The following is a 24,421-nucleotide window of genomic DNA, read 5'->3' on the forward strand; positions in this document are numbered from 1 at the left end:
AAATCTCTGAGGATCTGTCCCCTTCAAATTCTTGTTCTGTTCCTCTGCCTAAATCGGACAGGCCTAATGTATCAGGATCCTTTTTCATGGAACCCATTCTAAGCAGTGAGGTTGCTAGTGCGATATCCAATCTGAAAAACTCTAACTCGTTGGATGCGTACGAACTGAATAGTAAAATTATCAAGGAAATAGCCTCATATATAATTGAACCACGTATAGTACTCTTCAACGCTTGTATTGAAAAGGGTGTATTTCCAAGTGAATTCAAAGTGACAAGAGTTGTCCCAATTTTTAAGAAAGGCGGTGATGATGAAATTGAAAATCACCGACCAATATCTATCGTTCCAATTTTTGGAAAATTGTTTGAAATCATCCTTATAAATAGGCTTTATGAGTATTTTCTGAAGTACAAGTTATTTAACCCAAATCAATTCGGATTTAGGAAATCATCCTCCACCATCAACGCAGTCAAAAAAGTAGTCGAAAATATAATGACTTGTTTTGAAAAAGGAGAACACACTATTGCTGCCTTATGTGATCTCACAAAAGCATTTGATTGTGTCTCCCATTCCATTTTATTAAAAAAAACTAGAAGACTATGGCATGAGAGGAACCCCTTTATCTCTTTTTTCATCATATCTGACTAACAGATATCAATATGTATCACTTGACTCAAATAATGTATCTGATTTAGAACCAGTTACATGTGGAGTTCCTCAAGGTTCGGTTATGGGCCCTCTCTTGTTCATAATATATGTAAATGATCTCTTCTCCTACATGTCACCTCACAATTGTTTTGCTTTCGCCGATGATACTACTCTCACGACATCTGGGAAAATTGAATCTAATTTGGTGCGCGATATAAATCAAATTCAAATGAAAGCTGACATATGGTTCAGAAAAAATAATCTCATGTTGAACGAAAACAAAACTCAACATATCATGTTTACATCTAACACCGCTTTGATGGAAGGGCACAGTGTTAAACTTCTAGGTATACATCTCGATGATACGTTGAATTGGTTGGAGCACACTGAACAACTGTCCAAATACACCTTTCTTCTTCGGAAATTAAAAAATTTGATTTCTCAACAGGCGATACTGTCGGCGTACTACGCTTTTTTCATTCTCATATATCTTACGGGACAATTCTGTGGGGGAATAGCAGCAACGTAAATAGGATATTTATCTTGCAAAAAAAAAGCGGTGAGGATCATATCTGGGGCTGGTTACTCAGACTCCTGTAAACCTCTTTTTTTATCGTTGCGAATAATGACGGTACCTTCTATTTATTTATATCAACTTTTGATAGACATTCATAAAAATAAATTAACACAAAATAGAAATTGTGATTTCCATGATTATAACACGAGAGGATGTGAATTATTAAGGCCAAGTAGATTCAGACTACAAAAATCGAAGAGGAATTCAATTGATGACAATATTTTACCTCCCCATGTCAAAGAACTAAATCAGTACATGTTCAAAATATATATAAAAGGTCTCTTGATAACAAATTGTGTATACTCTACTGATGAGTATGTAGCTGTCCTATCCAATGCAACACGAAATATTGGCTAGTAATTAAAGCTGACATGTTCTAAAAAATTTGTTACTTGTGTGATGCAATGTTCGCTAACTCCTAAACTGTAACTAGGCGTTTTATATTGATAACTTTATATTTTTTTTCCACTTTGTGCATTTGACTTATCTTATTTGTATTATTATTGTACATCTAAAAGATTAATAAATTTATCTATCTATCTATCGTCTCTCGTATTTACCTTTTGTAGCGTTCTATGGATGATATCTATTTCAATTCCATAACGAATAGTTGTAATGTAACAGAAAAAAGTAGATAGTAGATGTTTCGAAAAGTCATTTTCCATTCGTATAATTTAATGTTCATGGGGACGTAGTTTATTCGAAAGGGGTTTTTCTCACAAAAAAAAGTAAAGTCTGCTGAAAATGTCTCCTTTTCAAGTACTTACTAGTGTTGAAAATAACGTAACTCAACCAATTTCTTATAACAAAACAAAATACTTGTGATGCGCTGTTTGGAACCTTTGGTATAGTAATGAATATTGATGGAGTTTTTTTCCCAACACCAAGCCGTCATTTTAACACCTCAGCACGTGTTTTGATCACCAAGTGATCATCTTCAAGGGTAAGATTGAACTAAATATACTTACAATGTTATCATACCTACCTCTTCTCGGTAACTGCGTCTCCTAGTCCTAGTCCTAGTCTCCTAATTAATTTTACAATGTGTCTCAATGTAATAGTCAGGTAAATCTAATAATTGAAATATTATTTCAACAAGCTATATAGCATACTATTAGGTATTGGTCCACCATCGTTATTCATAATACTATTATGTTTACTTATTTCTACACTCTCATAGGCATCTAGATGTCTGTTGTTGTTAACTTGTCTAACTAATAGTAATGAACTGAAGTCTATGGAATGGTTTTGTTGAAAAATATGATGGGCGACTACTGATTTTTCTGCCTTGAAAATCTTCAGAAAGATTTCCAAGGAACTAGGCATGAAGGTGGTTTTCTAAACAAGTCATAGACTATAGAGCCTTTTGAAAATCTGTTTTTTTAAATCTGTTTTTCCGTTAATCAGCTGTCGCCCCCATACGAACGACAACTCTCAGACGTTGAGAAACTTGTGCGAGCTAAGGACTAACGAGTCTTATCTTTTAACGTGTGATTCCTAACACGATTGCAGAATCATCCCAGCTTCAACCAGATAAATTATCTCGAGAAAAATATTTGGTCGAGGCAGGAATCGAACCCACGACCTTCCGATCGTGAGTCGGGCGCACTACCACCGCGGCAAATTCCAATCCGCGGAAATCCAAAAGACAAAATAGAGAATTCGGAAAAGTCTGGAATTCACGAAATCAAATGTAAGGACTGCGATGCAAAATATTGTGGACAGACAAAAAGAACTGTTTAAATAATATGACAGCACACCTAAAATATGGAAGACCAGAAAAATCGGTAGTCGCCCATCATATTTTGGAACAAAACCATTTCATAGACTTTGGTTTATTAAGATTAGTTAGACAAGTTAACAACAGGCATCTAGATGCCTATGAGAGTGTAGAAATAAGTGAACATAATAATATCATGAATAACGATGATCCATTTTTTTCGAGCAGAAAATTGCCGAAAACGCAAAACACTCCTAACTTGTATGCCTCTCATCAACAAACTAAACATGCTAAACAGTCAAAACTGGGAACATGTGTTCGAGTCGATTGTACCAACAAGAAAAAATTTAAAAAATCGCTTATCTAATGTTCGTAGCCCGCCAAATTTGAACATTCACCCCATTTTTGAAATAGTCCACTATTTCGAAAGTACCTAAATATCAGTTCAGTGATTGTAATTGACATTTGAAAACATATTTTGAAGAAAGTAAATTCTCAAAGATTATTCGAAATTGAAAATTATTGATTCAAAACTGTAAAGTTGTGAATCTGATCAACTGTTATCGATTCGAGGGTGTGGGTTAAGAGATCATTTTCTATTTACACAAACATAAACAGCCACATAATTAAATGAATTATTTTTTTAACCATTGAAGGCAACAATTATGCATGCGATCCATACTTATGATCACACTTGCAACAAATAGAAAACAAATGAATTATTATAGTCTTGCTATAATTTTTGTACATACTACATGACGCCATTTCAATAAAAAAACGCAAAAACAGCAATGACTTTGGAACCATCATCAATTAGATACTATATTGGATGAGGTCACTCTATTTTTAAATTATCTGTTCTATCATTTTTTGTTTGAACATCCGCTTTTGGGACATCCTGTATATTTTTTACAATAAAGAACTTTTTGTAACTTATAAATAAGTATCGAACCTCAAACATATCCCTTTTCTGCAGGCCATGCAAGTCCTCGAATTCATCGAACTCAATCGACTGATGGGCGTCGAACACTTCACCTTTTATAACCACACCATCGGTGATCAGGTCGAGTGCCTCCTGAAGAACTACGTCGACCGAGGGCTGGTGACCGTCTTGCCGTGGGACCTGAACATGATCTCACAGAAAGAAATCAGGACGGAAGGCCTCTTCGCCGCTCTCAACGATTGTCTGTACAGGTCAATGTACAAGTATTCGCATGTTCTGCTCATCGATCTGGACGAATATATCGTGCCCAAGCACAACGATACTTTGCCGCAACTTATTGAGTGAGTATCAAATCTTGATTCGTAATCGAATCTGATTATTTTTACGAGATAATGGAATATTGTCGACTTCATATTGTTACCATTAAACAGTGTGATCAGAACTCAAGTCGATACTACTGCTAACTCCTTCATCATTGAAGATACGAGTTCGATTAAATCAGAGAACTAGTAGATTTTCACTGATTAACGTGGTGCTAACAAAAAAACAATTCAAAATCGCGTTTTCGATTTATTTCAAATATGTACTTTTATGTTAAGGAACACCTTGTATATTTCTATCTCAATCGATTGCTTACTTACTTACCTGAACATAAAAACTTATGAATTTTATCCTCAAACCATAAATAACGGAATTATGAGCTTTCTTCAGTTTTCGTCAAGTTTGCCACGAAATTACCAGTATCTGGCGCAGGTAAATTACGTGAAGCGTATTTATATTGATTCAGGTAGTCTGGTGGGATGACACCTGAACCTGGATTTGGTGAATTGTCAATAACGTTCGTTGACCGTCATGCTGTTTGCTATTCTTGAACTGTTTTGAATTGGTTTTCATATTCTGTTGAGGTTCACAGCTTCTTCTTTTCTGTTGAAATCATCCGTGTGTTTGTGGATTTCTATTCCCACCGTACCAGTCAGCAATGGTATCTCTGGTCGGGGGAAATGAGTTTCGTGTTTTCTAACAGAATATGGTTTCCTTCATTAAGTGCGTGTTCTGCAACAGCTGACTTGTCTATTTGGCCTAGTCTGCAGTTTTTTCATGCTCCTTCAGTCCTTGGAGAAACACAACATCAAAACGGTTTTCAAACTCACCAAGAATATTCAACAAAGCCTCAGGTAGGCTAAAGACAAAAGGGATCTACTATCAGCAGCAGGGATTTGTCGCATACCGTGCACTTGTGGGAATGTTTAACCCGGAACCGCCAGAAGATCCATGGAAACAAGACTGAAGGAGCATGAAAGAAGCTGCAGACTAAGCCAAACAGACAAGTCAGCTGTGGCAGAACACGCACTCAGTGCACACTCAGAGGTACCATGGCCGACTGGCACGGTAGGCAATGGAAATCCACAATCGCACACAGAAAATTTCAACAGAAAAGAAGAAGGTTGAAAAGTTGAAGAATAGCAAACAGCAAGACGGCAGCTAGAAAAGGGTCAACGAACGTTATTGACAATTTACCAAATCCAGGTCCGGTATTATCATACCAGACTACCTGAATGAACATAAACACGCTTTACGTAATTTACCTAAGCCAAATTCAGGTAATAGTACACCAAACTACCTGAAGAGTCAACATAAATAGGCGTCACTCAGCCGTTATATCCAGTCATCGGAGATATTAACTCAGGAGGTAAAAACCTCTAAGGAAGCTAGCCAATCGCACCGGCGAAACGTCAGGAAGAAATTCCAAAAATCCACGGGCTTCAAACCCGGAAAATAGCGACACTGGAAACATAACTTCGCGCCGTATAAATAAAAGCCTACTCAGTGCCTTTTACCCGGTGATCAAAAAAGAGGAATGGAATTTTGCCAAAAGTTTGTGAATGCTAATAATGTTAATTACTTATTCTATGAAGCGACAGTTTCTTAATAATTTCAACTCGGGTAATCGTGTTCATTTTTAAACGGTTTTTTTTTAACTTGCCCTGTTTGTTTTTTCATTTGTTTGGGTCGAATTCAATATTTGAAGTTTGACCCACCTCCTGTTGACAGATTAATCTGATTTTGATGACAATACAATTTAATGAATTCTGTATCATTGTAAATCCAAGATGGCCGCAGCTATGAAATGGCGAATCAAATATTGTTTCACAACTTTTTTTTGTACCTTGGGAGCTGCCTGACTTGTCCATTTAGTTTAAGTCTCCAGAAATTACTTCTCATGACACCTATTCCATCAGTCTCGTTCCCTGTAGTAGTTTGTACCCTGTAATTATTCTGAGCCGATCCCTACTACATTGAAGTAGTTCTTCAGTTCTTTTCTCGGACGGTTCCCTAATGAAGGTTCTACTATGTTTATTGGCATGTACTTTTTTCCAGTACTCTGTGTGCTTCTTATTGGTCGTATTGGACAAGTCCCTCCTGGATCAGGTCTACTTGACCCTGACTCAGGGTGACCTCAGGGTGTCGCATGTCGGTGACCGCCACCCTCAGGCCCCTAGCAGCCTCGCTATAGGTCCCAGTTTCTTCGGAAGCCCTGGGTTTTTTCAGTACCTTCTGTGGGGGATATTTTACATCCTCTCTAGGTCTCTTTTTGGCCCTTTCCACTTTGGTTGTTTCCATTTTTCTGCGGTCTTTTGTATCACATGGTTTTTCAGTCCATGTTCCCGCCGCTATTTTCCTTGCTTTCATAAGTTTGCGCCTTTGCGCTCCTGATGACCTCTTCTTCTGCAGTTCGAATTTCGTCAATCCTGCAGTTATGCTTTCGGCGGGGCTGGTGTTTCCCGCCATTTGACTATGACTTTTCTGGTCAGTTTGCGCCTCCAGAATAGTCTGATTTTGCGAGGAGTCGCTCGAAGGGTCCTCCGCAGATGTTCTGGTAGTTCTTGTTGTTCTTGTTGAATCCATCCAAGACCCACGAGTATGTGGAAAAGGGTTGTCCACATCCATGGTGCCCCTATATGGATGTAAGGCTGGATACTTTGGGAGGTCGCCTTCTTATTTTGATGAATTCATTACTTATCGTGATAGTACTCACAGCTACGAGACAAGATAAAGTTATCTTTTTCACTTGCCAAGATGCAGATTAACCAGCTCAATGAAAATATTGTTTTATTGAGGTTTAAACCATTTTAATAAGCTGCCAAGAGACATAAAACAAAGCGAAAGTATTTATATATTTAAATCTAAACTAAACAACTATAATAAAACAATTTTGTAGGAAAAGACTCAATGATGCAGAACATCAGTAGTCTTAAACCTTAACATTTATAATCATGTATCAGTATGTTTTAAATTGTTAGTATAGTCTTATCTAAGTTAGTTAACCTTGAATTTTGTTTTCTTTTCTATTTGTTTTCTAATGTTTTCAACATTGTTAGGTTACAGTCATATGTATGACTCTAGTTATTAGTTATTATTATTGTTGTTTAAGGACATATTATTATTGTTTACTGATTTATTATTATTATTGTATATTAGTATTATTATTATTGTATGTATATTAGGATTTCCTAAATGAACGTATTCATTCAATATGGGAATCAAATGACAGAGCTTGACTAGTTGAAGGATAGTGCACCTTGAAAAAGATGCAAATTCAAGATGGCTGAAGCAACAAAATGGCGGATAACATATTACCTTGTAATACCGAGGCACTTAATGAACTAAACAGAATGAGAAGAATTGAGTAATAAAATTAGAAACTAAAAACTTGAAAATCAAATAAGTGAAAAAAATTACGTTTAACGGTTTCATTGAAACAAAAAAATGGGTAATAGTGATGTAGATACTGTACTAAAAACTAAAAAATTATTCGAAAAGTCCTAGGTAGCAGTCATCACACCACTCTCCTCAGAAATCTACGGTATTGATCAGCTACGTTGGGCGTAGCGTAGCCAGAGTAAATATGTCAATACTACGCCCAACAATTTTATTATTTTTTTATGTGATCAATACCGCAGATTGCTGAGGAGAGTGGAATGATGACTGCTACCCAGGACCTCCCGAATTATTTTTTAGTGCATTATCTACTTTATTTCTTTATCTACTTTATTTATCTTTTTTTTTTCAATAAAACCGTTCAACATAATTTTTTTACTCATTTTATTTTCTCAACAAGACCGTGCACCTCCACACAATACTCGAAACGTTAATAATTTTTATAATTGACCTTTTCAATCATCATTCCGTAGCCTTTCCGTTCTCTGACATTACACTCGTGAATTTTTATTTCTGGAAATTTTGAAAATCGTTATGATTCTGACGATAATCTTCAGATAGCGATAACGAATACCATACCATTGATGGTCGTACCATTTCAAGGACTACAAAAAAGGCGATGAAGATTGAATTATATCTGACAGACATTAATGCAAGTTACCTTAGAGATAGTCTTGCAGGCACTTCTCGTTCATCCAGCAGCAGGACCAAGTTGAAATCTAAGAAACACTTCATTGTGAGATTTTCTTCAATCAATTTTACAAAAACGCCTGTATAGACACCCCTGAAGAAGCTATTGTATAGCAAAACATGGATTTTCATCAATTTTCGGCTGATTCAATCAAACACTAATTGAAATCAATCGAGTAGGTCATCTACACGGATTTTGGGATATTACTCCATATCAATGCAGGAAAAATACAGTTATCTGACACATTTCGATTTCTGTTAGAGTTTTGGTACATGGTACATGGAATATTTTTTTCGCGCTTATGGAGTTTCATTCTCTCAGACGGTTTTATTCATGCAACTTTCAAAGTCAGTCAGAGTCCCAGGCAAACTACCTACTGTTTTGGTCGGCTCATTCCTGTACTGATGATGGACTCAACATGGACTCAAAAATTAAAGAGACCAATACATAAATTGAAATGAAAATTATCCTGAATATCCTGATATTCAGGATAATGATATCCTGATATTCAGGATGGTTATCCCTTTTTCCGAAGAATTGTTTTTCGTGAAATATTTATGGATTAACACACTCAAATATCTCATTCAGTCACCATACTTTCATTATAGGCTTCTAAATTATTTGACTACAAACTACGGAAGAGACACTGATACAATCAACCCTATCTTTTGAAGCGAGTTAATGGACCGTACTATGCACTGGTCGAATATATCTTCTCGGAAATAATGCCAGTAAAACAGAGTTTGAATTGGAAAAAGCAGAATAGGAGTGGACACGTTCTGGTTCTGTCGATAACAGAGCAATTACCTCATGTATGGAACTGTTTGAAGAGTTGAATAATCAATAGTTATTAATTGAATAAATAATAGAATACTCAATCATTTGTCTTCATGCTTTTAATATTGCATCACTTGGAGAACAAATAGTTGATTTATCTTAAAAGTTGAGAATTTTACTTGAACATCTTAGAAATACTGAACAAATGTTTTTTTGTCGAGGAAATCAATGTTCTTTAAACTATTTGGGTATTTTCAACTTCCACTATCTGAAAAATTAAAAATTTCAATCGTAAATTTCATACTGTTGTAAAAAGAGCAAACTTCCAGTCCACTTCGATAAGTTACTGTGTGAATTCGAAAAAATTTTCGAAAATGGAAACATATACGTTCGTCACTAATTTTATAAATTTCAATCAGAAAGAGCTATAAATTTTATTTATACTCATCTTAGCGATGCAGATGCTAAAATTCTTTTCAGTGTTGGAAAAAAATTATATCGCTGTTTTCTTCCACTGAACCCTCAATAACGTTGTGTCCAATCTATTGACGTTGAGAAAAGTATCAATATCTATTATATGTTTCTTGGTAATGGCTAATCTTGTGGTTTTGTTCCAATCACTCCAGTGCAACTCCGGTTGTGAAAGAATACATTCTTGTTAGTCAGTGGACTATGCCTGAAGACTAGCAGTAAACAAATCTAAAGAAATGCACTTTAAACGTTCAAGTCAGTCTCGAATATACCTACGCAGTTGGTTAAATGAACTGACGCCTATCAGAAAACAACTACTCCCCTGGCTAATACCACGAAGGTCGTTAGATTATATCCGACAGGCGTCAGATTCAGAGGAATCGGGCAAATTTCGGATATGCAGTTGGTTAGTACCTCGTCCACTAGATGGAGTGACATTTTGTTGTTCTCTCCAACTCAGGAAGAGGAATGAAATACTCTGAAAGAATTCCGACTTTCCATTATGGAATATCGTTGACTTTAGGTCGATGATGGCCACTATCTTGCACTGATGAGTTGTTAATGAGCCCGAAACCGGTCTGCAAGTGTGCCCGTTCCAAAATTGTAGGTCGACTTTTTTAGTTGTATTGCCAATTGCATATGCAGGAAATTTTCTGTGAAGATTCATGCACTGACGCCTGTCTGATATAATCCAACGACCTTCGTGGTATTAGCCAGGGGAGTAGTTGTTTTCTGATAGGCGTCAGTCCATTCAACCTTCTGTGTAGGTATATTCGAGACTGGCTTGAACGTTTAAAGTTCATTTCTTTCGAAAAGTTTACATTGTTTGAATGGTATATTAGTTGAACAATCTGAAATGACTGTAACTAAAATGGAAGAGTGGTCTTCTGCTTACTTTGTTGTCATGAATATGGAGAAAACTCTGGTAATAATATTTCATAATAGACAGAGAGATTTTGAAGAACTCCCATTCTCACAACGAGGAATGTGTTAAATTCATAGGTATATACATGTTGATGAATGTCTCATCTGGAAAATTGAACGCAAATATCTGATTTTCCGGTTGAACACTGCGTATATATTTTCAGCTGAGGAATCTCAGACATATAACTACGACAACTTTATCATTAATATCACTGGAGTTTTTCCCAACACCAAACCGTTATTTTTAACACCTCGAAACGTTCATTCTTTTTTATTTGAAAGTTAATATCATGTTATATTTTTATGTAAATCCAGTTTTGAAATGAACCTGATTTAGTACTTTTGTTGAGCCCTAGATTCACTTAATAATAATAATAATCTTATATAATATTATGCAAGTAACACTTTATTGTGAGGTTTCCACTAGACAGTTCACAAAATCGCGAGACGTGTATGAAAACGCTTGAGGAAGCTTCTGTATAGCGGAACACGTGTTTCAATTTTGTAAACTGTCTAGTGAAAATCCCAAAATGAAGTTTTGCTTGAATAATGAGATTACTTGAATAATAAAGATTATTACTATTATTACTATTTTGACAGGGGATTCTTCTCACTGGTATTTACTTCCTGCACGGAATGAATCCAAGTGGAAGGAAGAGTTATTGTTATTTGTATGCTTGTATGTATAGATGTGTGGATGTTTATTTTTTTAGTTTATTAGTAAACGATATTTAGTATTATTGCTGATAATTCATGAAAAATAACCAGAAAAATCACATCAAACATGACGCAAGCGAGTGATTCATCCATAAACGGAATCGCTGATGATATTTTACATCATCGGTAGCAAAATTACTGAAAAAAATTATTAAAATTTGATTGATCAACTACTTGAGAATAAACACGAAATTATTTTCCCTATACATTATGGCTTCGGAGAGAATATTTAAACGCAGGATGTTGTGTCAAGGCTTCATGAGAATGTTGATGAAGAAAAGCATGCTGAAGAAGATTTGACTTAGGCCTTTGACACCTTCAGCCATGGAATTTCACTGAATAAATTGAAAAGTATATGCATAAGGGGAGTTATCATGTACATCTTCAAATATTATTTGACTGATATGAAACAAAGAAACAAGATTAAAGATGTCAGTACCATAATATTGTTCTCTGACGATACATCTGTCACCTATGAGGGTAAAAACTGGATGGTCGTAAAAGATAAAGCAGAGAAGAATTTGAAACAGCTAATGGATTCAGTGGTTTTACAGCATATGAGAAGTACAATAGTATTGTCAATGAAGTACTCAGACTTTTCCATAAATATGTTGAGATGGTATATTCACATCGATAAGCTGAAGAATTAACTTGGGAGACTAATTTTCAAATATTGTAAATTTCGTGACATATTTTCAGTTAAACAGCTCTACTATGCACTAACTAGTAGAATCTCTGCTGCGATATTCAATAATTGGTTGGGGTGGAGCAAACAAAACAATAGTCAGAACTCTTGAAAATGTACAAAAATAAACCGTAATATACCGTAAATTTTTTCGTTTTTCTTCTGATGCCTTTACCACGAGCTACAAATTCTTGACATCAGAGAGTTATTTTATAAATTTCCTATACTTTTTATTCTTCAACAAAAACAATATACCATGAAACTGAATCATCCTTGTGACACAAGGGCCCTAATATCAACCGATCTTGTTATATCTAGGACGAATGAAGCAGATTATATAATATAATACCAGATTTACTCAAAACGACTCACGGGAAAAATCGTTTGAAAAGGGAACTCAAAAAACGGCTGCTTTCAGATTTTTCATGAACTAATTAATAGTCCTAACTGATGCATCCTCTGTTCTACATTGCAAACTATAAACTTACTTTCAACCTGGTTGATAAATGTTTCTCTTTTTTTCATGCAGACTGGTTTTTACGAAACCCTTATAGTGGTTGTGTCTATTTTCGTGTTATTTTTTGTTGTTTTTGTGTAATTTTCATCATTAGGAATATATATTCAACTAACATCAATGTTGAAAAGTTAAACTGCAGTAAAAGCATTGTGTACCTCTTCAGGTACATACACTGTGTCCGTAAAGTATGAAACAAATTCATTTTTAGCTAAACAGGTCATTTTAAGAAATAATCCTGAAACACGTCGATTTTTGATGTTAATTTACCGTATTTTAAAATAATAATCTAATATACAGGGTGAATTACGTTCGAGTAATGACGTCACCGCCATTTTTTTTAAATGGAACACCCCCATTTTGTCTCAATTTTCGGATTACTCTAGCTGAGCTGATTCCAAAAATGTATCACATGTTGATTCCAATTGGTACAGGGTGGACAAAAATACAGTAGTTGTGTGTGTGCTGATAAAGTAACTCGTAACATTCTTTATTAGGTAAATTAACAATATTATCAAAAATACTTATTGTCTAGCGGACAGAATATGCTGGAATACATGACTTTATATTAAATGTTCGAACTGCAGCCCTTGCTGTATTTGACAGTAACCCAAACGGTGTGCAAATTCTTGTTGAACCTTGTGTATGGTTTCTTGCGTATTATTGTTTATTTCTGTTCGAATTTTCGCTTGTACATCTTCAATATTGACTGGTTTCGTTTTATAAATAACATTCTTCAGATGGCCCCACAGAAAATAATCCAAAGGATTTAAATCTGGTGACCTCGCTGGCCATTCAGTGGGTCCACGTCTACCAATCTACCTGTTCGAAAAAATTTCATCTACGTACCTTCTAACATCTACAGCATAATGTGGAGGTGCACCATCCTGTTGAAACCATAAACTTTCATCAAAACCTCCAGGATTACGTCAGCTGGGAAATAAATTACTTAAAGTAGGTACGAGATACCCCCTTAAAAACTCAAGGTACTTTGCCCCGTTTAAATTACCTTCGATAAAGTAGGGTCCAATGATTCGATTTAGTACAATTCCAGCCCATACATTTACCTTTTGAGGGTATTGTGTATGATGCTCACGCATCCAGTGGGGGTTTTCTTTTGCCCAGTATCTACAATTCTGACGGTTAACCTCACCATTTAACGTGGACTCATCAGAAAAAATAATGTTTTGTATCAAGAGAGGGTCTCGGTGACATCCATCATTTCGTCGCAAAATTGAAGTCGTCTATCGGGATCATCTTCGTTTAATTCTTACACAAGTTTGATTTTATAAGGATGCCATTTTTCAAGCTTCAATAGTTTGTGTACCGTTGTTTTGCCAACACCGATTTCGCGACTAACTTTACTAACAGAAGTGTGCGCATCTTCTTCAAAACTCATCAGGACGACCTGATTTGCGTACATTTGCAACCGTACCAGTTTCTCGAAATTTCGTTTCCATCTTACTGACTGTTGAACGCGTTATAGGTCTTTCTGGATATTTATCATTAAACAAATTGCACACTTCCATCTGAGTTCGCGATCTGTCTCCATACCCAATCATCATAAGTATTTCAATTCTTTGTTTTACACTTAACTCCATTTCTACTTCCAATTAAATCTAAGCAATCATTCGAATATTCACGAATACCAAAAATATTGTAGTACTAAACTGTCACTGAACATCAATAAATTACTAAACAAATAATGATATTTCACAAAAAACTAAACGACTATGTTTTTTATAAATGTAGATAAGAAATAATTTCTTTCATATTCTGTCTGCTAGACCACAAGTACCAAACATGTTTGGAAACAGCTCATTTTTATTACTCTAAACATGTAGCAAACTACGGGGTGTTACATTTAAACCAATTGCCGCTAGACAATAAGTATTTTTGATAATATTGTTAATTTACCTAATAAAGAATGTTACGCGTTACTTTATTAGCACACACACAACTACTGTATTTTTGTCCACCCTGTACCAATTGGAATCAACATGTGATACATTTTTGGAATCAGCTCAGCTAGAGTAATCCGAAAATTGAGACAAAATGGGGTGTTCCATTTAAAAAAAATGACGATGACGTCATTACTCGAACGTAATTCACCCTGTATATTAGATTATTATTTTAAAATACGGTAAATTAACATAAAAAATCGACGTGTTTCAGGATTATTTCTTAAAATGACCCGTTTAGCTAAAAATTAATTTTTTTCCATACTTTACGGACACAGTGTATATTGACAGAGTCTTCAGAGAGCCTTTACTTAATTCTATACTGATACATTTTCTCGAAACAAGTGTTTAGTCAATTATCGAGTAGATTATTATTTACACGTTTCAGTTTAAACAATCTATGATTTTATTTTTTTCTAAATGTAAATAAATATTATTATTATATGGGATAACGCATTTTCACAATATGTGCTTTATATCAGTGTAAAATGATCTTTCTGTAAATTAATATCATTATTATTATTTTTGCTACACGTTCTGGTATCAATATATTTATGATCTCTATAGCTAGAAATGTGTATTTGTCCATTTGTTTGTTCTTTCTGTTTATTTGTATATGATTTGTTTGTTCATGTGTGATTAGTTTACATTATTGTAGTGGCGGCCACGAAGTGATTTTGAATTTGCCTGATTCTAGCAATGTTATAATGTCGTATCATAAACGACATTATGTTCACCCCGTGAAATGTGCTTTCTATGACTCTTTACCAATTCAGTAGTTTAATGAATAGCTACTTGTCTTTTATGAATTACATTCAGAAGATGACTTGATGCACTTTTTAGTAGTCGTTGAAAATAAGAGTCTTTCTATATGAATATCAGATCAAAGTGACATTATGAGTGGTTCTTGAACACGTTTCACATTTCAGGAGTATCTTAGGGCAATGTAAATACTTCTCGTAACTCCACAGATGAAAACAAAATAACGTCATACTCTTTCTGAATTAATAATTGAAATTACTCAGTTTCCTGAGATCCATCAAAAATTACCGCATTGCGACTTTTGTTCTTTGTCAACTCCTTTCCGCTCTGTTTCCATCAACGTGAATATTCTTTCATGTATTGCAAGACCGCATTTATTCATCGGAGTGTAGCACTCCGTAATTTCCCCAGAAATTAGGTATTTTAGAGAAACGAGGTTTTTTGTAGCCGCTGATTTCTTTCAACATTTTACGTAGAAGTGTTTATTTTATATTCCTATATTTTCGTGATGTAATATTTCAATTAGATGTGTTTTGAATTATAGTTTTGGTTCGGACTATCATTATTAGACACTCAGTATCCACTCCAATCCAATTTTCAATACTATATGCAATTTCTATTTATAAATCTCTCCACTGAGAAAAGTCTGATAGGATTTTTACTTCTCCATTTTTGTAAGAGGAGTTCAAAAAAAAAATAAGGAAAATAAAAAATCCATAAATATATTTCAGAAAAAAAATGAAGTTCACATACACATATATATCTCTCTTTTCATACTGAGATCACTTTTTCTTCAGTTTTTACTTCAAACATTCGTAATATAAATTCAACTGGATATCTTTCATGAAAACATGGTAAAAATACCATTATCGAATTTTTTTCTGATTTCCGTAAAGAACAAACATTTTGAAATATGTTGATTTTTGCAAAGATGATCCCTTCGGAAACATGGTTTGATTTATGAATTACTAGCTGACCCTGCGACTTCGTTCCGCCTTAGAGGCAATAAAAAAGCACATTTTTGATTTTGTTAATTTAATTCTCTTATTAATCAAGTATTTCAAGTATTCTTTATCAGGTTGCACTCTTTAGTTAAGTACCTTGTGATACACGACATTTTCTGTTTTATTATCAGGCACAAGTATATAAACAAGGTAGATGGTCTTCCGACTCGTGAACATGCCACATATAATTGACCATGTGAGAAACATTGATTTTCCAGATTCAGACCACAAACTTTCAAGAATTGGCCTTGTGATTTGTTAATGGTCATGGCGAATGCAAGACGAATTGGAAATTGAAGTATTTTAAACTTAAACGGCATATCGGTTGGGAACATCGGGATCCTCGATATGAGAACTTCCTCACCTTCGAATTTTCCTTTGAGTATCGTTGCGTAAATCACATTGTTCATCAATTTACTTACCACCAAACGTGTACCGTTGCAAAGTTTTGGTGGGTTTATGTTTCGAAGCATGATTACTACGGAGCCAACCTTCAGGCATAAATTGTGCGGTGGTAAGTCAGGCACATCAAAAGACTTAAAAATTAAATAGGATACTTAGTGGCTTCATCTTCATTTGTTACACAGTCAATTAAATGATATAGATATAGAAATAAAATACTTTGTCTAATTTCCACTTACTTAATGTTTTTCAGCTGCTAAAATCGCTCGGTCACTCAACCATTCATTATTTTTGTAGTTAGTAATTATGTTTGGGAATACTTTGCTGATGAGTTCGTCTTTCGATGAGACAAAGTTACAGAAATTCTGGGGAAATGAAATCAATCCGCTCGATTTGTCGACCGGTACTCGACCATTACCGATAGTCAGCAATTGCTTAGAGAAATTTTCAGCAGATGTATCATTAAACAATCCAACTCTCATGTTTGTTGTCAGCTGAAGTTTCTTCACGTAGGCAAGCGTTTATTTCGTCGGCAGCTATTGATCTTGGAATTACTGGCAGTGTTTGGCGGAAATCTCCAGACAGAAAATCATTGCACCTCCAAAACATCTCGAGTCATTGCGTAGATCTTTCAATGTTTGGTTAAGTGTTTCTAATGCACGTTTGTGCGCCATTGTGCATTCGTCCCATATGATGATTTTTCGATGCTGATAAAACTTTGGCCAATGCGGAGTTTTTTGAAATATTACATGTTGGTTCTTCAATAGTTTGAAGATTTAACGGCAATTTTAATGCTGAATGATCCGTACGACATCCTTGTAACAATGTGGCTGCTATTCCAGAAGAAGCAACTGCAAGCGCATTGTTGGATCTAGCACGAACAGTACCTAACACTAATGACTTCAGGAATGTCTTATCAGTTCCACCAGGGGCATCCAGGAAATATAAAACACCATTTCCATCATCATCTGCCTTCATTAACCATTGACAAAATTACGTTTATCTGTCATTTACCTTTTTTTGTTATTCCATGTCAGATGCGTTTTTGCTACACCACGTTTTATAGTGACTTCAAAGATTTGACAAATCGAGTTTGAAATTACTGTCAATATAATGGCGGAGGATGCACTAACACAATTGATTCTGATTTATGGGGGTACCTAAAATTTCGACACTGGTAAGAAACGTTCAGAACAATAAGTTAGCTCCAATTCCAATTACAGCTTTTCCCAATATTTCTTTCATTTCTCGATCGAATCGATACAATGAACTAACCGCTCTGATTGTAGCCATCTAATTGATTATGCTTGACTGTTGAAACTATTTCATTTATTTTTTCAAATCAAACTAGTTGGCAAATATGAATGTTGTCAACACGAGAGGATTACATTGAAAGATATATCGTTTTGGGAGAGATTAATTTTGGGAAAGAAAATTTTTAGGTTTCCACCCTTCCATCTTCATTCAAATAATGACAATGATGAAGTTTGTTCACGAATTTGATTCTTACATGAATGGAATTTTTCTGGGGTGATTTCGTTAGGAGCACCTTTTTTTCTAACGATGAGATAGATAATTTATATCGATCTGAAGTCCGTCCTCCACCACTGACCTTGAATGCGTCATTTGAGAAGACAATTTGTGCAGCGCCCTTTGGACGACGACTGATGCAACACTGCTGTCTTTCTTATCAAAAAGTACTGAAAATGATACCTTTTTATGAATATTTTGTCTGACCTTGATATCTTGTCCGATTCAGAAATTAAAAGGGAGGGAGGGGGAGCTACTTACGTCCGTACTGTGTACACTGCATTTATAAATTCTGTAATCATCCCATTAGTAACATAATTGTTTAGAACTATTTTGGTATGATTCCAGACGTTTCATGAAAATCATCATATGACCTATATTTTGCCGGTTACATACATGTTTACCGGTTACATACTGAGCAAAATTTTTTTAATTAAGCACTTTTAGGAGTTTTTTTATACTCATCACTTCCTACGTCATCGTGGTTTTCCAATTAGATGTAAATAAATCGGATTCAGGAAACTTCAAACAAGCAGTTTCGTACAACTTTCATAATTACCACGGTTTCCATGGTAAATGTCAACAAAATAAAGATAATTACTTACCTTCTTTACAAAATAAACCTCCATTACGTATAATTAGTCACCCTGAACTATGTCAGGTCTTGTTTGTGATCCATTAAGAGTTAATTGTAGAAATAGATTAAGGACAAAAGTGAGGTGTTTTTTATTGGCCATAAGTGGACTTCATTTGCCAAAGAGGGCCGTATTCGGTCTTCAATTGGTTTTGAATTTTCACTTGCTAATGTGAAATTTGACCACTAGTTATAACTAGAAGTCGCAAATATCCAAATTTGGATTGTAAGTATCAACGGCATAAGTATTCAAGAAATCCACCACAGAATAGGTAGGTAGGTACTATTCAAACCAATTTGTTATAATCTGCCGCCACAACCGCCTGGCCTTGAGATTTAACATATTCGTACAACAAACCCGATTAATGGGGAATGTTCCTCCTGACGAAAATCAAGTAGTTTTCATAAAAGAACTCTAAAACAACGCATTTTAAACTTCATCATTTCAACCTTTTTCTTGAAAAAATTATTTAAATACTTAAAAAAGAAAAATGCAATAATGCATTCAACATTTAAAGGGATTCGTTTTTATTTCAACATCGGTTATAGCCAATAAAGGACAATTAATCTGCTACCTGTATGAGACAAACAAAGATGACATATTTCAGAGACGTGCTGTTCTGTTTACTTATGTTCCGAGTTCCGAGACATTCTGTGACATATGAAATTTTGAGCACCTAACCTATCTTCCTCTATATAAATAAATAACAAAACAACTGTTGTTTATGTGGTTTGTGGAGGTGGTATTGAACTATAATTTATAGTTTGCTTTAATTGTTGATTTATAAAGATAATTTTCCTTTTTTAAAGTAGAATATCTAGGTACGTATAAATTATTTCAACTTTATATAGACGCTGTTGCCAATATGTGAATTAGAAACAAATCCCTTTAAAGATTAAACATTTGAAACATCAATTTGAATACTTTTCGAAGTTAATTTGAAAAACTCATGAATTAAACTCAACTTTATTTTGTTCAAACTTGCATTTGCTGTAATAACCCAAATTGAGGAACTTTCCCCATTGTAATCTTTTCGGCGGTGTGACTCAACTTTGCAATTTTCGATGTACACGACTACGACTATCAATCGATTCTGTTCTTCGTTCTGTTTCCCTGCAAAACGAGTTTTGATACGCAGAGGCGAGTTATCACTCTTTCTGCTAACAGAAGTATCTAAACATGCAACGAGCTTTTGAATGACAATTCGCCTTTCTTCTTTCAATCTTGGTGCGAGATGTTGGAGGATGCCCCTCTCTTTAATCCATTATAACATTTTAGCGTTACTCCGCAACAGACGTTGCGGAAACAGACATCCACCCATTGGTTTCAAAGATGGACTTCACGATGATCTGCAGTATTGATACTGATTGTCTTTTGAACAGCTTCAATACCTGAAGTATAAATCGTATCTTACTGAAGATATTTCAGGTAGATATTACTGCAGTTATTAGTTGAAAATTTTACTACAAATATTCTGTTTTTATTTTCAATTCCCTTAGTTGGTTTTAAGGATTTCGCGGCCGAGATTTCAAGTGTTACTATTATTTTCATTCGGATCTGAAGGCCGTCATAGTTTGGAACTGTATCTTAACGTCTCACCAACACGAGTGGCTGGCTTCTTCAGAGGTTTATTCATCCTGGTGATATACCGATGATTGGTGATTTCTAGTCCGTAAGTTGTGTTTATGTTTACTCAGGTAGTCCGCCTCTCTTGTTGTGTTGGTATTGACCGAAGTGTTATTACCTGTTAATGATGTATATATTCCCGCCGTACCTGTTGTTAGCGAGTTATTATTGGTTACGGTTACTTATTAATGAGTAACCTGTCGTCTCTAAGAACCGTAACATTGCATTGCGCTGTTGCTACTTTACCCCGGCCGTACACGGACCACATATTTGCAATTGAGGCAACCACAACATTGTGGCCACGTTGACTGCACTTCGCGGTTGACCCAACCACATTTTTGTGGTCGACTTGCGGTCATATAAACCGCGCTTGCAGTTGAGGCAACTGACATCTATATTTTGTGGTGTCAAAGTTTAGTGCCAGTTTCAAAATGGATTTCGAAGAAGCACTACTACTTATTTTGAGGAGAAGGAGAAGACGATCGCTTTGCGGTCGGATCGACCACACAATTGCAGTGGCGTTCCAGCGAACTCAAGCCACCCATAAGAAATACTGTACTACAAATACACGGGCGTTCACAAAAGTCAAAACGGGCGTCTGCAGTCAACTTGCTGCTGATCACTAACCACAAACTTGCAGTCGTACCCAACCGCGTACACCGTCGTGTACTTTTTTATTTCAAAATTCTAATTAGTTCATCAAAAGAACTAATGGACATTCTGAAATAATTAAAAATTTTTTTTCGTCATGCCGGAGTTTACCGGTTGTTGCTTGTACGTTATTTCATTGTGATTTCAGTTTTTGCTTAATAAAATTGTTTTTTCAGCTAATCTCTTTAATTTCTTCACAGATTCTTTCAGGGATTTTAATCAATTTCATATTAGACAATGGAGGTCCAAACTGATGGAATGCACCATGAAACATTGTCAACCACCTTCAAAAAATATATAAAAATTTCTTTCTTGTTGTCACGCAACCAGAAGTGGATGTACCCAAAACGATCGTACCTTCCTACGTCTTCTCCTTCTCCTCAAAATAGTAGTAGTGCTTCTTCTTCGAAATCCATATTAAAACTGGCACTAAGTTTAGTGCAAGTTTGATGTCATCGCGGCATCCGCCGTACACTAACCACAAACTTGCAGTCGTACCCAACCGCGTACATATTGGTCTCACAGCATTCAATTTTTGATGTCAGTTGCCTCAACTACAAGTGCGGTTTATATGACCGCAAGTCGAACACAAAAATGTGGTTGGGTCAACCGCGAAGTGCAGTCAACGTGGCCACAATGTTGTGGTTGCCTCAACTGCAAATATATGATCCGTGTACGGCCAGACTTAGCATCTTTGAGTATGGGATTCCAAATCCGGTTAAGCTTTACCGCCTTCTCTTTTCTGTTGTAGTTCTCCGTTTAGGGCTTCCCGTACAACTGACTATGGTATTCATGATCGGGGGCAAGTAGTTTCACATCTTCAAACAGTACCGTGTGATCTCCTTCACTAAGCGCGTGTTCCGCTACTGCCGATTTGTCTATTTGACCTAATCTACAGTTTCTCCGATGTTCATTCAGCCTTGTACCCACGGATCTTTTGGTGTTACCGATAAAAACTATTCCGCAGTTGCATGGAATACAACCTACGGAGAAGAAATCACCAGTCATCGGTGAATCTTCAAGATGAATAAACCTCTGAAGAAGCCAGCTACTCGTGCTGGCGAAACGTTAGGATGCAGTTCCAAACTAAGACGGACTTCAAACCCGAATGAAAATAGTTACACTGATTTCCTAAGTTATAATTAATCAAAAAATGCATTGGAACGAATGCCAAATCAACTTCTCCGCTGAATTTAGAAAAAAAAAATGTTTGATTATACCCTATTTTTTACAAAATAGAGTGAATAGGAAAAAGTGTTTCTTCAGAAGCAGTTTTACGAGCCTAAAAACCAACAGACCATTCCTAAGAAACTCGAAATTGAATGATTTATCAGACACCGGTCGTGAAACCCTTCACACCATAGGTAATTATTTTTACCACAATTTTACTTTTGTTGGCCTGTATCCCCAGCAACTTTTGAATATTACTGAAAGTAATAACAAGATCTGATAACAAGGTAAATATTACTTGTGGGTTAGGCCTCCCTCTGATAATGCGGGACTCTGTCAGAGGAGACCAACCCTTTTACTTGCCACTCGTGGGAACACACATATATGAAACAAACAAAACAGGCACAACAAAAACCAATCCCGAGGCTGGACAGAAGTGCTCACCTCAATCTATGGTGGTGGATGGGGATGAACAGAAATGTCCACCCCAATCTACCGATAGGAATGTGGCTGGACATAGCAGATCACCTCGTGATATAATACAAAGGCGGCGACTAGGCCGACAGGAGAAAGAAAGCGAAAGAGGCAGGAGTGGCAGCAACTATAAGTGCACCCTTCTCCTCCCCAACTTCACCTCCAACAGCAAGGGCACTTCATACGGCGGGCGCCAAGATCGCCGCCTTGAATAAAGGCAAGGAACCGGCTGCTCTTGCAGGAAAGCGCCCTCACTTGTGTACCTCCACCAGGGGAACCCCAGGAAGGTTGATGAAGCCGCGCAACGACAGTAATGTCGCTGCACCTTCCAAAACCTTCGCGGAGGCCGCCGTGAGAAAACCTCATCAAGGTTGCCAAAGAGAGTGTGTGTTCGGCGAGTCTTGGCCTACACCTGCCGATATAAAGGAGATGTTTCCTAGTGACCTGTCCACCTTCCTGGAAAGGACAGGATGGACGATGGCCTAGGAGGACAACTCCTCGGGAGGATGTACAATGGGTCACATGTGGCCTAAGTGCTGTAGGTATATACTCACTCACCCTACTATATACATAAATACATACAAGGTAAATATCACAAACAACTGTGGTATTCTGTAACATCGTAGCTGTAACATTGTCTCTCCTATAGATACCTTCACGGAAGAGTTCGCATGACTAAATACAAGTGGTAAAAATACATAGAACGTTTTATTTCTCATTTTTCATGAAATTATACATTTCAATTTACCTAATTTGCACATGTTTTGTCAATAAGATGTATTCTTCTGACAATAAAATGTATTTATTATAATTAGCATTATTAACTTGTTATTTCATATTCACTTTAATTCGAATCATTTTGTTACAGTTACCTAACCCATCGACACAACACCCGATCGACGGGATCCTTCTCGTTCCAGAACGCTTTCTTCTACCTCCAGTGGAGCGACGACGATTCAGTATTTGACTTCGAAGATCCGGTGTCTGCTAATCTTGTAACGCTGAAAAAAACACGCCGAAGAAGCAAATTGCACCCCCACAAACAACGCTCAAAATACATATGTCGGCCCGAGCTGACTGTCGAGGCAGGCAATCATTTCGTGTGGGAGTTCATCCCCGGACACGGGACTCTAAATGTCCCGTCGGACGCCGCCATTTTGCACCACTACAGAATTTGCGAGTTCGGTGGTGACGATTGCATCAAAACGTCTTCGGTCGTCGATAAGACTGCTTACCGTTACAAATATGTTTTAACCACTGCTGTGAGACAACAATATGAAAGATTGAAGCAAAAATGTAATTTGGCAGATCTGAGTGTGCCAACAGGGAAAGTGTTCAACAAGCTCATGAGTTTGTTGAAGCCGAGTTTGGAAAGATAATGAGATTGAATCAGTATTACATTACAGTTGTATATATTTTTGTACATAAATTAATTGGGATCCGTTGATTTAATATAGGGTAAGAAAAATGAACTGTTTTTTATTTTCTTACTCAATCCACCACCTGACGTCCTTCAGTTATTCAATGTTGGAATCCTAGAAGAGCTACACAGAGGGTCTTATGTCTCGAGGAGAAAGTCTAGTATTGTGACACTCTATATAATATAGCTATATGAAACATAAATAGTATAATAGTAAGAAGTATAATAGTATTTAATTGCAAAATAATCCAACCTAACCTAACCTAACCTTTCTACCCAATCTAACCTTAAAATACCCTTAATACTTACATCTTGGTAGGAAATGAATGATTATAGTTTATTACAATATTTATGAAAAATCGTTTTTATTTATAATATTTCACTTTTAAATCAATAGCAA

The 24,421-nt window shown here is 36.0% G+C and overlaps 1 protein-coding gene across 3 annotated transcripts in view; it reads left to right on the top strand.

Moving 5' to 3' along the window:
- LOC111513200 (beta-1,4-galactosyltransferase galt-1) overlaps positions 1-24,073 on the top strand; it is a 318,653-nt gene extending 294,580 nt beyond the window's left edge. For all 3 annotated transcript variants that reach the window (XM_074183706.1, XM_074183715.1, XM_074183711.1), the window contains 2 exons: positions 3,921-4,228; positions 23,470-24,073. In XM_074183706.1, the coding sequence (XP_074039807.1) occupies positions 3,921-4,228; positions 23,470-23,980 (819 nt within the window). In that variant the 3' untranslated portion in view covers positions 23,981-24,073. The remainder of the gene's footprint in view (positions 1-3,920; positions 4,229-23,469) is intronic.
- Positions 24,074-24,421: the final 348 nt, after the last annotated feature.

Source organism: Leptinotarsa decemlineata, unplaced genomic scaffold (genome assembly GCF_025532065.1).
Source record: "Leptinotarsa decemlineata unplaced genomic scaffold, Ldec_3_MD MMD2_P_RNA_scaffold_2, whole genome shotgun sequence".
NCBI lineage: Eukaryota > Metazoa > Arthropoda > Insecta > Coleoptera > Chrysomelidae > Leptinotarsa > Leptinotarsa decemlineata.